The 18,151-nt window shown below is 39.5% G+C and overlaps 1 protein-coding gene across 1 annotated transcript in view; it reads left to right on the forward strand.

Moving 5' to 3' along the window:
- Window positions 1-18,151, forward strand: part of ELP3 (elongator acetyltransferase complex subunit 3) — a 93,948-nt gene that overhangs the window by 59,367 nt on the left and 16,430 nt on the right. The window contains exons 12-14 of the mRNA XM_081092872.1: window positions 2,293-2,358; window positions 3,803-4,030; window positions 5,221-5,302. Of these exons, the coding sequence (XP_080948998.1) occupies window positions 2,293-2,358; window positions 3,803-4,030; window positions 5,221-5,302 (376 nt within the window). The remainder of the gene's footprint in view (window positions 1-2,292; window positions 2,359-3,802; window positions 4,031-5,220; window positions 5,303-18,151) is intronic.

Here is an 18,151-nt window from a genome sequence, read left to right on the forward strand (position 1 = left end):
CACAGCCCCATCCCACACCCAGTGAACAGATGTTTACTAAGCACTTCCTTTCTGCAGGCCCTAGAAGTACAAAGAGCCCAGGAATCTGCAATTTAAATCTCTGTAGGTGACTCTTACTTAAAGTATTATGAGATTTAAAATCAGTGCCCTAGAAACTACTTCTTAGAACTGAACTGCTCAAGAGGAAAGGCCAGGAGTGGTGTTGGCCTGAGCACTGGTTCCTGGGCTCTGCCTTCAGAGATTCTGGCTCACTAGGTGTGGTTTGGGGCTGTGAATGTCCTCATGCACAATGTAAGCATGGACTGCACTTTGAGGGCCTTGTATCATGTTTGAAGACTTACCCAAGGCATTCTATTCTCTTAGCCAAATTACTGTGGAGAAAACTTTTCAGAAAACTGTGCAGAGGAGAGTGTGTGAACATTATTGGCTTATTCTATCCTCCTCCCCAAATTAAATGATTTTAAGTTCTAGAAAATCAGCTCACGTATTTGCAATAATTAATAAACCAAACAGGATTGTAGGTCTGTTCTGCTTCCCATTCAGCTGTTCTTCATTTCCACCTCTTCTCTCTCTTGAAAATACCACTAAAAGTGACTGATCTGGCCTGGTTATCCTGATAACCTTATCATCCACCCATTGTCTTTAGCCCTGTACCCTCATAAACCTTGACAGCCTCTCAGTAACTGGGGTTGAGTCTAAAGACTGGAATTCAGTCATAGCCAAAAGACATCTAGTTCACAGAGGCAATGTCTATACCAGCAATTAAGCAAATACCAATCTCTGCCTTTTAAAAAGCATTCCCCACTCCCACAAAAAAAAACAACAAAAACCCCAAAAAACCCAGAAGCATGCAGGCCATCATTAAGGTCATGTAAATATAGTACATTCACATGCAAGTTACTATATAGAACTGCTGTAGTTAAAAGACAACATACAAAGGCAATAGACTTATAATTACAGAGACTTGTCATCCTTGTTTGCTATACAGTTTTTGAGTTCATGGAATCCACATTAGCAAGGTATTACTGTTTTGGACTGGTTCCTGGGGCATGCAGCTTTTAGTGTTTCTTATGGAATTTTACCCATATCTAGCAGTCCTTCATAAATACACTGTTGGTGGTTTAGCTTGCATGAATGACATCATCAAATCTCCTAGGGTGATCTTTCTCACTGGTAGAAAATGTTAGAACCCTGAAAATAAGTTTTATAGTTTATTCTGTAGGGAAATAGGCCATAAGACCTATAACTGAATACTTTATGGATTTGTAATTATAAATGTCAGGCCATGGAGCATGTGGAATAGAAGTGAGAGTTGCATCATAGATGCTTGGCTATGCAGACCAGACATTGCATCCATATCTGCAGGCAACTCCGTGCCTCCCTGGACTCTAGAGCAGTGATGGTGAACCTATGACACACGTGTCACAGGTAACACGCGAACTCATTTTTTTGGTTGATTTTTCTTTAATGGCATTTAAATATATAAAATAAATATCAGAAATATAAATCTTTGTTTTACTATGGTTGCAAATATCAAAAAATTTCTATATGTGACATGGCACCAGAGTTAAGTTAGGGTTTTTCAAAATGCTGACACGCTGAGCTCAAAAGGTTCGCCATCACTGCACTAGAGCCATTTGTGACTGGAGTTCGGGTTATATAATAAACGAGTCTAGGTCCCTTTTTTATTTTATTTTTTAGAAAGTTTCCCCCCACACCTTTTTTTCTTCTGTCCTTCCTCCCGCCCTCCCATCTTTTCTTCTGCAGTGCCCTTCTCTGCAAAACAAACAACAACAAAAACCAGCACTCTTCAGCATCCCTCTTTTTGACAAGATTTCCAAAGTGACACAGATATGATGATGCTAAAAATATTAACTGCCATAAAGTGGTGAGAGTTTTTAAAAGTTAGGAATTTGCTTTTTACTCTTCTATATACATAGTTTTGGATTGCATTTTCAAATACAGTTATATCCCCTGGGTAAAACCGTTATCAGGTTTTAGGATGTATGTTCTTTACTTCCAATATTACATTATATATCGATCTTTTTTGAATTCTAAACTTATTTTAAAAGCAGTACTGTACTGCACTCACTTCATACATTTTCATTCCATGGTTCCCATCCTCAGATTTATTAAAGATGGTTTCATTTTTTAGTGCAGTTCTTTTATCTCAATGTAAATTGTATCCAAACTTAATTTTGAGCCTGGGGTTTGTGGAGTGGTTTCAATAAAAATTGAATTAGTTACCAATTTTATAATTGCTCCCTCATTCACTTTTTTTTTTCTCCCCAGTGTCGAGATGTGAGAACCAGAGAGGTTGGAATTCAAGAAATTCATCACAAAGTACGGCCGTATCAGGTTAGTTTCTTCATTTTATAGAGAGATTGGGTCCTGTTCATAAATCTTTTTCTGTCAAGCCTGAACCCACATCTTCTTACCAATGGATTGGATCCTCAAAGTTCGTGAGTAAACTATGAGCAAAGAGTAATCTGGATCAGATACAAATGTCAAGCCAGGAAAGAGCCAAGTATGAGGGGATGAATTCTAGAAGAGCCAGGTTAGGAAAACAAGATCTGAACTTCATTCTAGACCGGCACTGTGCAATAGAACTCTGCAGTGCTGGCGATGTTCTATAATCTGCCATCCAGTGTGGCATCTGCCAAGTCACATGTGACTATTAAGCAGTTGAAAGTTGGCTAGTGCAACTGAGGAACCGAGTTTTTACTTTTATTTAATTTTAATTAATTCAAATGTAAATAGCCACATGTGACTAGTGGCTATATTCAGGTAAAGGTGGATGTGATGGGATCTGCTCATCTTATTGTGTGCAGCTGTTAAATTATTGCCCATTGGAGGTAATCAAATGAATAGATTCGCCCTTACCAGCAGACAGGGGTTCCACAAAACTTGAGCCTGATGCCCACATACGTAGGTTTGGCTTTTCTGTGTATATATGTTGTTACATATTGCTTATATTTATGCAAAGTACAAGGGCACTTGAACAGTGAGTTGAATCAAAAGCTATGTAGATTGCTACCACAGAAGTCTCCTCCAAAAAGCCACTCTTCCAGTGATTGAATTTTCTTTAATGTATTAATCTCATAACTAGACATAATAATTTAAGGCCCTATGGGATGCTGTCAGGGAACAAGTAAGTGACACTGACACATACCCCTCCCCCCAAAAGAGTGTTTTAATGGAGGAAGAACTAGAAAGTTAAACCATTGAGCATCTGAAAGTTCTGGGGCCAAGGGGTTCTCCTAAGAGCTATGCATGTGGCATAGTGTATAATTTTACCTTAGAGACTCTTCATGGAGCAGCAGAGATTTAACTGCATGGAAGCATTTACTAAGCCAGATATTTGTAAGAATCTCAAGATTAATGAAGTTCAAATGTTCATGAAACTGTAAAATTGTCTGTTTTTTATAATAGTTCAGGAACATCAGAAAGGGCTTCTCTCATGAGTGGCACACGTAGAGCAGTTTGAGTGCTCCACATGCGGAATCAACATCAAGAGATTTCAGAAGCATAATTTTTTGGTATCTGGGTAGCTAGTGATCAATGGCCCTGGCACCCACCAGGAGGAAAAACAGTTCATGAACAATGCATGAACTCTGATTTAATTGATGTTCAAGATTGGACAAGTAAAAAGAAATAATTTGTGATTATTTTTTATCCTTAATTGTGGATATTAGTCTAAGTAAATACACATATTTATAAAAATGAACTTTGTTCTCTTAATTTTTAAAAAATGCGGTTTTGTTTGTTGATTTTGTGTTGTTGTTGTTGTTTTATTTAACAGGTTGAGTTGGTAAGGAGAGATTATGTTGCAAATGGTGGCTGGGAAACATTCTTATCATACGAAGACCCAGATCAAGACATTTTGATTGGCCTCCTGCGATTACGAAAGTGTTCAGAGGAAACCTTCCGTTTTGAATTGGTTGGAGGTGTTTCCATAGTCCGAGAGTTGCATGTGTATGGGAGTGTGGTCCCTGTGAGCAGTCGGGATCCTACGAAGTTTCAGCATCAGGTATCCTGTATTTCATTTCTATTTGACCATAATTATTTAAGAAATTCCCCCAAGGAGGGAAAGAAAAATGGAATGGAAGGAAGACCCAGAGAAAGGTGAAAGGGAAGTATAGAAACAGGAACCAATATTTTAGCTGTTCAGAGATGTCTTCTCTTCAAATTGCCCACTTTTGAGTATGAGGGGGAGGAGGAAGAGACAAAGTGAGACTCAGGCAAGTGGAATATAATACTAGGTTGAATGATATGAAATTGCTGTTTTTGAAAGTCAGAAATGATCCAATCCTGGCAGTTTTGAATGATCCACTATTATGGCATCAAAGGAGATGATAATGTGGAAACACTTAAGAAGTATTAAAGCACTTCATAAATGCGAGTTATGTGATATATATTGGAACACTGCTCCACTCCCCCCAAACAACTTAAATAAATAAAAAACTCACTTTTTAAGTTTTAGGAAAATGGGTTAAAGACACTAGTGGTAGATTTAGCATAGACTCCAAAATTAGTGAATTAAGAATATTGCCTGGGGCCCTGGCCAGGTAGCTAGCTCAGTTGGTTAGAGCATTATCCTGATACACCAAGGTTGTGGGTTCCACCCCCCAGTCAGAGCACATATAAGAATCAACCATTGAATGCATAAATAAGTGGAACAGCAAATCAGTGTTTCTCTCTCTATCTCCACCTCCCTCCCTCCCTCCCTCCCTCCTCCTCTCTCCCACTTCCCTTCTCTCTAAAATCTTTTTTCTTTTTAAGACTATTACCTGGTAGTTTTGACTAAGTGCTAGGCTAAGCAGACTAGCACTCAAAGCCTTTTAGAAATTGGAGGGGTGACTAATAAATACAGGTTAGATGCCCTAGACTTCATCACCTTGAAATTGCCTAGAACTTGTTCAAAAAGAGACAGAAGTGAAAGTAGTCACCCCCTTGCTGAGTAGATTACATCAGCCACAAAATACCTTTGGCTTTTGTTGCAAAGTTATTCCTTTTTTATTTTCCCTCCCACTAGCCTGCTGTAGTGTACTTTCAGTATAATTAAAAGATTTTTCTTTCCTTTCATAAGTGGGTTTCTTTCTGTCACTCTTATTTTAACAGATTTTAGCAAGTACTAATTACTAGCCTTCTTGTTTTATAGATTCCCTCAATGACTTCTTTTCCCCTTAATTCACTCACCCTCTTTATTGCTCCTTATAGGGATTTGGCATGCTGCTGATGGAGGAAGCAGAAAGAATAGCTAGAGAAGAACATGGGTCTGGGAAAATAGCTGTTATATCAGGTAAGGGGGGTGGGGCTGGTGAGGGCAAAGTTCATGACTCGTTCACATTTTTAACTTGGTACCACAATTAAAACTACCCCAGGCCTCTTTCGCGCCTGTTTATGTTCAAAATGGGACAAAACTGAATAGTGAAATACCTGTGCTTAAACACAAAGAAAACTCCTATAAGCAGTTTGCTGGAATAGAGTGTTCAGAAGCAACCCGTCTCTGAGTGTGCTGTCTTCCTCGCTGTCTGTCACACTAGTCATCGTGTTCATCTCCTCTCTTGTGCTTTGTGCCCAGTTACTTTGTCTGGGAAAATGAAGTTTGATGATATGGATCCAAGAAAAATGTAAATCAGTGTGGAGATTATCAATATTGTTGTTCAGGAAATTAAAATAGAATCTCAGTTGCCAGTACAAAATGTTAAAAGGCAGAGTTTCCTGCTCCTTAAATACCATTCGCAGTGACTTTGCTCTTGGGGAAGAGCTTGCGCTGTGTGGATTCTCCATTCCTGATCTAGGACGGCAGGTCATTGGGAAGCGGCATGAAAAGGACTTTGTAGATGGGTGGGACAAGAAGTAATGTAGCGCCCTTTCACACTTGCTTCTTGGTATTGTATCCCTACACAAATTGCTGTTCCCATTAAGAAGCTAACATGGTGAAAGCCATGATCAAAATGTAGGTTATTTCTCTTCCAGTGTTTGTTTTCTTATTACTCCATTCTAAAGGCGGATTATTTCCTTTTAAGAAAATATGAAAGTTGAAATGAGGTGTTTTTTTTTTAATCAGTAAGTTGTTGCCCATCAGTAAGTCAATACCTTTGCCTAACTTTTAATGATTATAATTATGGAAATGTAATGACCCAGGCTCACTTAATCATTTATTCTGGCCATGGTTTTTGGCATTATCCAGACAGATTAATAAAGCACTTGTTAACATGGCTAGCTTTATAATTTTTTTTCTGTTATCTTTAATCCCACTAAAGAAGAGGGAACTAAATGAACTAATAAATGAGGCTCACATGATTGATACTGATATATGTGGAACAAATGATTACCTCTCAGTGGTTTAATCTGTAGTTGACCAGAAGTCAGCCTTTCCTGGTGGTACCAGGAAAAGGCCAAACCAACTCAGAGCTCATTCTCCATATGTATCTGAAGGGCAGCGATCATCTGAAATTTCAGTGGCCTCTTTTCCGGGCACTGTCAGTGTCTGCAGTACAGCACTCACGCTTTCATGTGCTTGGGAATCACCTGGAGATTTTGTTAAAATGCAGATTTTGACTCGTTAGGTCTGCAGTGGGGCCTGAGAGCCAGCATTTCTAACCAGCTCCCAGTGACACCCAAGCTGATTCTTTTCAGACCGCACTTTGAGTAGCAGGGTTTTAGTATTCTCTTCCAAATGTAATATCCTCTTCCAGATCATTAAGGTAAGGGAACTGCCTGTGACACTGGCCGTGCCTGCACTCTTAAAGGCTGATACGCAATTACATGATTTTCTGGTATCTGGGGGAAACCTGATCAGTCTTAAAACTGAGAGCATCGGTACTCTATCACTTCTGCGTGTTATTTCATTTGGCTTCATGATATCTCTCTTTTTAGAAATAATACATGCAAGGAAGAAAGGCCACTGACTTGCCTGAGATCACATTCAGTTGCCCATAAGAGCCTCAGTTTCTGCTTTTTATGAGCGTATAATGGAATTCAGCATCTGTACTCTTTCTAGCTTTTTATCATAATCTAAATAATAGCTCAATTTCAGATCATCTGCTTGTAGACTTTTTAGAATAACAGGGAAGAGCCTTTCTCCTTATCGGCACCTACAATAGGAACTACTAGATTTCCCTACGGGGTTTCTTTTGGTCAGTGGGTTTCTGGCCTGAGGAACAGCCCTGGAAGAACTAAGTGAGTTCTGTGGGAGGAAGAAAGTGGTACTGCTGTCACTGTGGCCTGTATGCCCCACATTGCTTGCTTTTGGGGAAACCACATAGGGGTTTGACTTTCTGTTTGACTCAAAATCTGGTCACCCTTCAAATGAAAAAGCTAGGACTTTTGTCTGTGTATGATGCATTTGATATCTAATTTACTAATATGTTACTGTTCTGTTTAAATTTCTGAATCAGACATCTGAGATGTCCATTATTCAGAACTTCAAGGAAGGCAAATTTAAAGTGTTTATTTTCACATGTTTTCTATGTTGTTGTTTTTTTCCTTCCATGTTTGTTCATTTTGACTTTGGTTCTTTTTTTTTTTTTAACAGTTTACTTTCAATTTTATTTTGTATTGGTTTTAGGTATACTGCTTAGTAGTTAGATAGTCATACACTTTTACATAATTTATTTAAGTACAGTGGTTGTGTGTGTTTTAATTGGTTTTTATAAAATGCCAAACAATTACTCTCCATAAGTTGACTCTTAGAATGCAGGTCTCTTTGTGGTAGCACTGGTATTTGTGTGCTGCAGTCATTCACAATACGCCATTAGAGGTAGCACATAAGAAGAGACACTTAGGCAGGGTATGGTTACGATTCCATTTCTGCATGGACAGTAGCTATTGTGATCTTGGATAATTTCACTTGATCTTCATGGACCTTTATTTTCTTACTAAAAACATGTGACTCACGTCATCTTTTACAGTTCTAACAGTCTGGAATTCTGCCCCCTAGTGTCTTTATTTAAGTTCTCCACATGGCCAGTTGTTTACATTTACATTGTAAGTAGATTCTTTTCTGAAACAGTGACAGGATACCCTTTAATTTCATCAGTAACTGATCTCAGTCTCATTGTGGATTGGGTATGTGATGATAAAAATAAAATTTACCTTAGGTGGCTCAGTCCTATCAGTGATTTGTGGATGCCTGTTAACTTCATCACGACTGATGGTACTTTGTGACCTAAATGTCCTACTTTTTTTTTCTGACTTTGTCATCAATGCGTATATCCATTCTTGCTCTGGGCTTTTGTAACACTCTTACCCAGTGATGGCCTAAATATTCTGTCCCCACCTAACTAGTAGCTTGAGTCAGAGAGAGGCAGCTTATTTATCATTCTGGTTACTGTGACTGTAAGAATGCGTTTATGTAGAATTTGTTTTTAAATTACATTCTGATTCATTATGACCTCCTTTCATCATGCCAGCAGATTTTCTCCGTTACTTAGATTTGTAATCTTGGATTCTGGCTCTAGACAATATTAACTACACAGTAGATCTGATTTAAATCACTAGTCAGAAAAACTAGTATATACCTTCTATAAACAAAATATATTGAAGTAACAGATAAAAAACAATTCTTAATAGAAAAAAAGAATACCTGGTATTATATAAAGTTTATAACTGATTTATCTTTTTTAAAAGATTAACTTTACATCTACATGAGAAAATTAAAAACTTCCTTGTTTATCGGAGTGAAATGAAGCACTTTCTTAGACTTTTGCTTATTCTATTTTTATTAACTACATGTAATTCTTCATAAGTAAACTGAGTGTTTTAAAGTTAACCGTCAGCTCTAAATGGGAAATTAAACAAAGCAAAAATGAAATGTTTAGCTTCATCGACATCAAAATCACTAAGTGTATTTATTAAGTCTCCTATGTGCAAGGGACCCAGGGCCGAGTGGGCAGAGAGAAGTGCGCACTGCTGCCTGCCTGTGAGGGATGTCATATTGGGCTGGACAGCTCTCCATCTTCACCCTAGAGATTGTCCTTAACTGCAGCGGAAGGCTAAGTTTTTCTCCCAACTTACACTACTTTCCCTACACGTAAAAAGTGGGTAAATCCGTGGTATAAGAACAACCACTTTATAAAATAATGTGTAGACGGAAAATGACAGTTAATTGCTGCTAAATACCTAACAGTTAATTAGTCCCTATCAAGTCAAAGTGCTTTAGTATCTCTCACCAGCTTACTCGTGTAGCTTCTATCAGCCCACATGTTTAAGATGAACAGATCGTATCTACTTGGATGATCAGCATTCTTTCCTTTAAAAATGTTAAAATGAAGCAGTGCTTTCTCTTCCCTCTCTCATGGGATATCGTGGAACCTAACCACAACATTTGAAATGCCATCACTAATAGTCACCATGGAAACTGAAGATCTCTGATGTCACACTGCTCTTACCATTTCCAAAAAGGCAAATGTAGCCACTATTTAAAAAGTCACTCAGGACCCCCAACAGAATGATTTCCCCCCCTTTGGCAGTTTGGCTAGGTATCAGGTCCAATCATGTTACTGTTTCTATTTGCAAAGCTAATTGCTATGCATCAAGACTAACAGCTATTCCCCAAGCTCCCCCTCCTACCTTCGTCATAAGCAGTATTCTATTTGTGTTCTTTCAAGTAGAAAATTAATATGGCCATTGGCCAAGAATTGTACAAGGTTGATATCATACAGTGATGATGAGAAATGAGGAAAATGTCTGACTGGTTGATGATAGGAATCACTGAAGTCAGAGACTGATAGCCATTTTGTTTAAGCCTATTAAAAGGACAAAAAAGGAGAGAAAAGAAGCTTAAATTTAGGGTGAGTAAACGAGTCACTGTGGTGATGAGATCATTCTAAATCATGATGCTCAGAGTGAGGACTCTAAAGCCACATCGACAATTCCTACTAGTGAAAAAAATCAATGTGCCTGTGCCGGGCACAGTCCAGTGTGGCTTCTTAGGACTGAAATTAATGGTCTTGTCCCCAGAACCCCTGATTAACACAATGATATGTGGGCAGGAACTAATCATTGTTTGGTTTCATTAAACTACAAATAGCTGAGATATACTTTACTGGGCCCCAGAAACTTAACCTGTGTCCCAGGATGCAGCTTATCTCCTCTGTTTGAGGTGAAGGCAGTTTTATTCTTTGCATTATAGTCTACTTGAAGGATGCGTTTGTAACTAGATCTGTCTGGTAATGGACTCATAATCTAAAATGCCTAGGAAAGCTTTTCCTCATTCTGGCGTATCTCTTTGCTAATGGACACCGGAAGCCTTCCAAATGCAAACCAGCGTGTGCTGCATGTGTTAATATAGGGCTTCTCAGAAAGGAAGGAAAAAGATTGTTTGCTCTCTTATGGTTTTTGTTTCATCCCTTTACATAGTTTTTCTTTCAATAAATTATTCCCCAGGTAAATGCACATTGTTAGGGTTCTACATATTCCTCACCTTCTTCCATTTGGTATTCTAACAATGTTCATACATATTTATTTTGTGGTGCATGTTCCAATAGGATTTTGTTATGGTAGTGGTTAATATCTTTCTTTTTAAAGATAATAGATACAAAATAAAATATTGCTTTTACAAGAACTTTATTCATTTCAGCCTCATTATTAATCAGACCAGCACTAATGACATGGAATACTATTTTGTTAGATAACAAATGTTTGCTAATTGGTATCTGCATTGTAACTGGACTCTGAAGACATTGTTGCGTAGTTTTTCTCAGGACTTGTTATTCCCTGACTTGATATTTATTTGTGGCTGAATTGGGTACCAGTTTATAGTACATTGCATAAAGACCTGTTCTTCGCATGGCATCACATGACTGTTAATGCATATTTTTCAAATATATTTATAAATAGGTTACTAGTGAATTTCCACTATTTGGATCTTGTGGGCAATTGAATATTTGGTGAAGTTTCCTAGGCAGAAGCTAGTGATGCCAGTAGTTAGTGGCTCGTTGACATTTGAGGAGCAGCAGTTGGCAAGTGCTATTGCTCCTCCCAGGTCTGTGCTGTCAAGTCGTCTTGTGTCTCAGAAACAGGCACGTTAAAGTCACAGAGGAAAGCCCCGCTAATGTTGACACACACATTTGTAGACTTTTTCTCCATTTCTGTTCCTCCTGGTGTATTGCTATTGGAAATGATGGTTGTATGCTTTTTCTCGGGAAGAGGAATAGGTTATAGCATGAGGTTCCTAATAATATTCCCGAAAGATCTGGGAGCTTTGCTATCAAAGACTGCCTTTATTGTAAAGTTAGAAACTTCACAGGCTTTTTTCTGAGCCAGGAAGCCTTCTCCAAGGGGTCTAGCCTATCTTACTCACACTACTAGTCTGATTATAGTCAGTTGCAATGTTAACTCCTTTTTAATGTAACTTACATATAATATACTATTCTTTTCTCTAAATATGTTCTGTAATCAATTTGATAAAAATGTTTCTCTTTTATAGCTACTAGAGGCAGGGATTTGAGAGAGTTTTCCCCTTTGAGTGAGCAGATAACTAAAGTAATGCGGGAAAATATGGATGCTGCCTTTCTTAGCAGCAACCGAGATACTGGTTTCTATAGAGCCTCTTTGTTTGGGCGTTTTAATTCCAACAGGACATACACAGACAATTTCTTATTCTTTGGTCAGCCTGGCTTAGACAGGAGCTCACATTTCCAAGACATTACCTGGTAGATACAGGGTTTTAGATTGTGACCATGGGTAAACGTTTTCTTATGCATCCACGTCTTCTACCTCCCTAAGCATCCAGTTGTCCAGTTACCCATCATTTATGAATGAATCACTGGTGCTCAGTATAGCAACCCGAAGCCCCAGATCTGTACCTGATGGGGTCTGTTACTTCTTACTGCAAACCCTGCTGGTTAGTGGTTGTTTGGGCTATTCATTGTTGTGTAACACATCACTCCAAAATGTAGGGGCTTAACACAACCACCTTTCTATTTGCTCATTGATTCTGTGGGTCAGGATTCAGAGGCTGGCCCTAGCCAGTTTGGCTCAGTGGATAGAGCGTCGGCCTGCGGACTGAAGGGTCCCAGGTTCGATTCCTGTCAAGGGCATGTACCTTGGTTGCGGGCACATCTCCAGTAGGGGGTGTGCAGGAGACAGCTGATTGATGTTTCTCTCTCATCGATGTTTCCAACTCTCTAGCCCTCTCCCTTCCTCTCTGTTAAAAAATCAATAAAATATATATATATATATTTTAAAAAGAATTCAGAGGCTGGCTCATCATATCCTATGGTGTCTCGGACCTTGGCTGGAGTGGTTTCATTGGCTGGCAGCTGGCTGGATGGCTGGTCTGAAGTCTTAGTTCTGGCTGGTAGGCGGTGCTCAGTTGAGACTGTCAACATGAGCACCTTGGTTCTTCCTCACGTGCCTTGCGCTTTTGATAGCATGAAGGCTGGGTTCTAAGAGGAAGGAAGGGAAGCCCTGGGCTTAGAAGTCTCCGATCACCTTACATTTGTTACCTATTGCTGTGTGTTAAGTTACCACAAAGCTTGGTGGCTGAAAACAACAAGCAGCTCTCTCCAGGTAGCTCATGAAGCTGCAGCTAAGGTGTCAGTCAAGGCTGTAATCATTTCAAGATTCAGTTGGGGTTGAAGAATCCACTCCCAAGTTCAGTGGTTTTGGCAGGCTTCAGTTCCTCACCGTGCCACAGGGGCTGGTCAGCACGTGGCAGCTTGCTTCTTCCAGCCGAGTGATCATAGAGACAGAGCTTGAGATGGAAACCATAGTCATTATAACCTAGACTGGAAGAAAGTCAGTGAGTCCAACCCAGCCGTGGGCAAACTGCGGCCGTACCCTTTTATGTAATGATGTTTACTTTGAATTTATATTAGTTCACACAAACACTCCATCCATGCTTTTGTTCCGGCCCTCCGGTCCAGTTTAAGAACCCATTGTGGCCCTCGAGTCAAAAAGTTTGCCCACCCCTTGTCCAACCCACCCTCAAAGGAAAGGGATTACACAGACTCTTAATCCCATTAGACAGTGTGCTGTGTGGCAAAGGGGGTCCATCTTAAAGACTGCCCACCACAATGTGACTTCTGCCCCATTTTGGTGGTTAAGTCATTGAGCCCTAGGTGGTTTGGCTCAGTGGATAGAGTGTCGGCCTGCAGACTGAAGGGTCCCAGGTTTGATTTCGGTCAAGGGCATGTACCTCGATTGCAGGCTCCTCCCTGGCCCAGGCCTTGGTTGGGGCTCATGCAGGAGGCAACCAATCAATGTGTTTATTTCACATTGATATTTCTCTCTTTCCCTCTCTCTTCCACTCTCTCTAAAAATCAATGGAAAAATATCCTCGGGCGAAGATTAAAAAAAAAAAGTCATTGGGCCAGCCCAGATTTAAAGGAAGAGGAAATAAATTCCACTTCTCAAAGAGAGTGGATCTGGTGGCTACTAAGTGTTAGAATACATTTTCATGAACTTGCAATTAACAGGCATCTAGTTTCTTTCTATAGGAAACTTCATTTAGCCTTCTCTCAAGGTCTTAAGATGTACCTTCAAGGGTTCTTGTCCCAATCAACCCCCATATCAGATTTTTATATGCCAGTCCTGGAAGCATAGTTATACCTAACACTGTCCTAAGCAGAGTTTGGCAGGCCCCACAAGTAGCACCTGCATCTGACCTCTTGTCTGCCATCTCGCTTCCATGAGGACATTTCTCTATTTCTCCTTACACGCCTAAGTGTCTGATGCTTTAGGTCTATGATACTGGCCACTTATATCTTCTAAGTTATGGAATATAGAAGACCATCTTTGGCTGAAGGTACCTGATTTTCCTCTGGAGATATCCTACCCTGAATCCATATCCCCTTCCTTAAAAACACCTGAAGATAATTAATGCATTTTTTTTTCTATTTAGGGAGGTACTAAACTGTATATAACACAAAATTATAACCATATTTAAGTATACAGTTTAGTGGTATTACATTCACAATGTTGTGCAACCATCACCACCATTTTCAAAACATCTTCATCACCCCAAACAGAAAGTATACTTATTAAGCAATAACTCCCAATTCCTTCATCTCCCCAGCTCCTGGTAACCTAATCTATTTTCTCTCTCTATGAAATAGAATCATATAATTTGTGTTCTTTTGTGTCTGGCTTATTTCACTTAGCATAATGTCTTTAAGGTTCCTCCACACTATAACATGTATCAGATTTTGCTTCCTTTTTAAGGTGGGTAATAATCAGTGTGTGTACACACACAGACACATAGAGTCAGGCAAAAGTAGGTTTATAGTTGTGAGTACTCAAAACACAAAGTTTATTCTTGTATTATTATTTATTAATTATTGTATTATTTTCCATATAAACAACTCTAAACCTACTTTTGCTCCACCCTGTATTTGGGTGGTTTTCATCTTTTGGCTATGGGAGTAATATTGCTATGACATTGGTGTACAAATATCTATTCAAGTTCCTGCTTTCAATTTCAGAAATGGAGATACTGAATCAAATGATAGTTCTGTTTAAATTTTTGAGAATTGCCAAACTGTTTCTTGCAGTAGCTGCATTATTTTACGCTCCCATCAACAGTACATAAGGGTTCCAATTTCTTCACATCCTTGCCAAAACTTTCAGTTTGTTTTATCTCTTTTTGTTAATATCTGTCTTGTTGGGTGTGATGTTTTACTGGGTTTTTAACTTGTATTTCCTTAATGACTAATGATGAACATTTTTTGTGTGTTTGTCATTTGTATATCTTCTTTAGAAAGATGTCTATTCAAGTCCTTTTTTAATTGGGTTGCCTTTTTGTTGTTGAGTTGTAGGGATTTTTTGTAGTTTCTGGATACTAGACTCATAAAATCTGTGAATTATAAATATTTTCTCCCTGCAGACTGAAGGGTCCCAGGTTTGATTCCGGCCAAGGGCATGTACCTTGATTGCAGGCTTGATTCCGGCCAAGGGCATATACCTCAATAGTGGTCTATAGTTTTATTTGTAGTGTCTTTGGCTTTGGTATCAAGGTATTGCTAGCCTCATAGGATGCGTTAGGAAGTGACTCTCATCTTCAGTTTTTTGGAAGGATTTAAGAAGTATTGATGTTAACTCTCTAAACGTTTGGTAGAAATCACCAGTAAAGCTGGGTCAGACTTTTCTTTTAGGGAAAGTTTTTGGTGACTAATTCAATCTCCTTACTTATTATGGGACTCTAAAGACTTTCTGTTTCTTCTTTTTGTAGTTTGTATTTCTAGGATTTTTCTGTTTTATCTAGGTTATCCATTGTATTACTGTACATACACATATTATTGTTCTTAATATTCTCTTATAATCCTTTCTGTTTCTGTAAAGTCAGCAGTAATATCTCCTCTTTCATTTCTAATTTTACTGATTTGAGTCTTTTCTCTGTATTTTCTCATACTGCATATGTTTTCAGTCCTTATTAAGACTTGTTTTGTGGCCTGATATATTATCTGAATTGGAGAATGCTTCATGGTTTCTGTGTGTATTCTGTGGTTGTTGGGTAATGTGTGCTGTGTATGTATGTTAGGTTTAATTGGTTTCAAGTGTTGTTCATGTCCTCTATTTTCTTATTGACCTTCTGTCTGATTTTTTTATTCATTATTGAAAGTAGGTATTGGAGTCCCCAACTCTTACTATAGAGCTATCTATTTCTCCCTTCTGTTCTGTCCATTTTTGTTTCATATATTTTGGGCCTCTGTTTATAGTTATAGGTTTATAATTATATGTTTATAAATTGATGAATTGCACCTTTATTAATATGTAACATCTTTTTTATGGTAAACTTTTTTTACTTAAGTGCATTTTATTTCATAGTGATACAACCACCCCAGTCCCCCCCCTTTTTAAAGTTTTATTTTATTGTTTCAAGTATTACAAATAGTACATATGTATCCTTTTTTCCCCATTGACCTTCCCCCGGTCTCCCCTACCTTCCAGCACATGCCCTCACCTCCCCATCCCCCAGTGTCTTGCGTCCATGCTTATATGCATGCATAGAAGTCCTTTGGTTGATCCCTTACCTCCTCCCCCTCTCCCCTCAACCCTCCCCAGCCTTCCTACTGTAGTTGACAGTCTGTTCGATGCTTCTTTGCCTCTGTATCTATTTTTGTTTATCAGTTTATAATGCTCTTTCTATCCCACAAATGAGTGAGATCATCTGCTATTTTTCTTTCTCTGACTGACTTATTTCACTTAGCATAATGCTCTCCAGTTCCATCCATGCTGTTGCAGATGGTAAGAATTCCTTCTGTTTTACAGCAGCGTAGCATTCCATTGTGTAGATGTACCACAGTTTTCTAATCCACTCATCTGCTGATGGGCACTTAGGCTGTTTCCAAATCTTAGCTATTGTAAATTGTGCTGCTATGAACATATGGGTGCATATATCCTTTATGATTGGTGTTTCTGTTTTCTTGGGATGTATTCCTAGAAGTGGTATTACTGGGTCAAATGGCAGTTCTATTTTTAATTTTTTGAGGAAACACCATACTGTTTTCCACAGTGGCTGCACCAGTCTGCATTATTTTATAGCCAGATTCCATGAGGCAAAGTAAGGGTGTGGTCAAGATGTTTACAACATTCTCATGAGTTTCAATCCTACTCAGTTACATGCACCTGAACTCGCCTGTCAAGCCCACATTACTCAGCCATGTGGGGCCATGTGTTCGGACCATAGGTTCAAGCTTACAACTATAACTGTTGGCTATAATTGTGCTGGGAGGACTGTGCCCTCTCATTAGTCCGAGGCTTGAACCTGTCCAAACACTATAGCAGATGCCCCGACTGGTAGGTTAGCTTGCTGCTGGGGTCTGGCCTATTGGGACCTGGCGAGCTGGGCTGGACACCCCCTGGAGCCCTCCCATGGTCCCTCCCTGTCCCCGATCGTGCACTGGTGGGGTCCCTCAGCCTGGCCTGCGCCCTCTCACAATCCGGGACCCCTTGGGGGATGTCGGAGAGCCTGTTTTGACCCCTGCAGGCCACGCCAAGGGACCCCACTGGTGCACAAATCCGTGCACTGTGCGTCTAGTACAGGGGTGGGCAAACTTTTTGACTTGAGGGCCACAATGGGTTCTTAAACTGGACCGGAGGGCCGGAACAAAAGCATGGATGGAGTGTTTGTGTGAACTAATATAAATTCAAAGTAAACATCATTACATAAAAGGGTACGGTCTTTTTTTTTTAGTTTTATCCATTTCAAACGGGCCTCCGGCCCGCGGGCCATAGTTTGCCCACGGCTGGTCTAGTATTTAATAAGTTGACTTTGCCTAGTAATTCTAGTGTCTAGGCTTCCTCCAGCATAGTTTCTCTCAACTTTCTTTTTTCCTATGAATGACTTCTATTTTTCTGTTTTCTGCATTTGAGTATTATAAAAGTCAGGATTCTTCCCCTCCTTGGGGATTACTCTGGAGGGCTATAGTCATCCATTAGTAGAGTGACTTTTATAGAGTCAGTATTCTATGTTGCATGTGGCCATAAAGTTTCTGTTCTGTTACCTCTGCAGTCAGCTTGTGAACTGACAGGGATTTCCTTAAATGCCTGGATCATTAAAAAGGGAAGGGGAGGGATTGATGTCTCTTCAAATCTTACAATAGACACCCTAGGGAAGAAGGACCACCCCAAATTTTTGGAGGACTAGGGCTTACTGCCCAGCATGACTCCAGCCAGTCACTCTAGGAATCGGGGTGGGAGGTGGTTCACATCCACTCTCTTACCAAAGATCAAGCATTCCCCTGGTGTGTTAAGTGTTTTATCAGGTTCTAGAGCCCAAAAATAGTTGGTTCTGATTGGTTTTTTTCCAGCTTAATGTTTGTTTCAGTGGAGGGAATTATCTCTGGAGTTCCCTATGCCACCATTTTCCCTCTTAAAGTCTATTTAAGACTGTAAGTAGAAGGGACCCCTCTTCCTTCTGGGTTATAATAGACGGCACAGTCTTTAACTTCTGCAGAGACACACTAATGATTTGGACATGGGTGAAGGAGTGAGAACGATCTGGGACATAGCAAACATTCCACCGTGGTAGGAACAGAGCCACTCCATTTTGAATTAGATGATTGTGGGTCCTCCTATGTCAGATGCCCGGTGAGGAAAAAACCTAAGGGCTATAGGCTAACCCACCAGCATCACACTATTGTAAGTACCACAGTAGCTTCTGTTTATATTCTCCATGCTTGCTCTTTGTAAGTTACCT

Source organism: Myotis nattereri, assembly GCF_964212035.1.
Source record: "Myotis nattereri genome assembly, chromosome: 5".
NCBI lineage: Eukaryota > Metazoa > Chordata > Mammalia > Chiroptera > Vespertilionidae > Myotis > Myotis nattereri.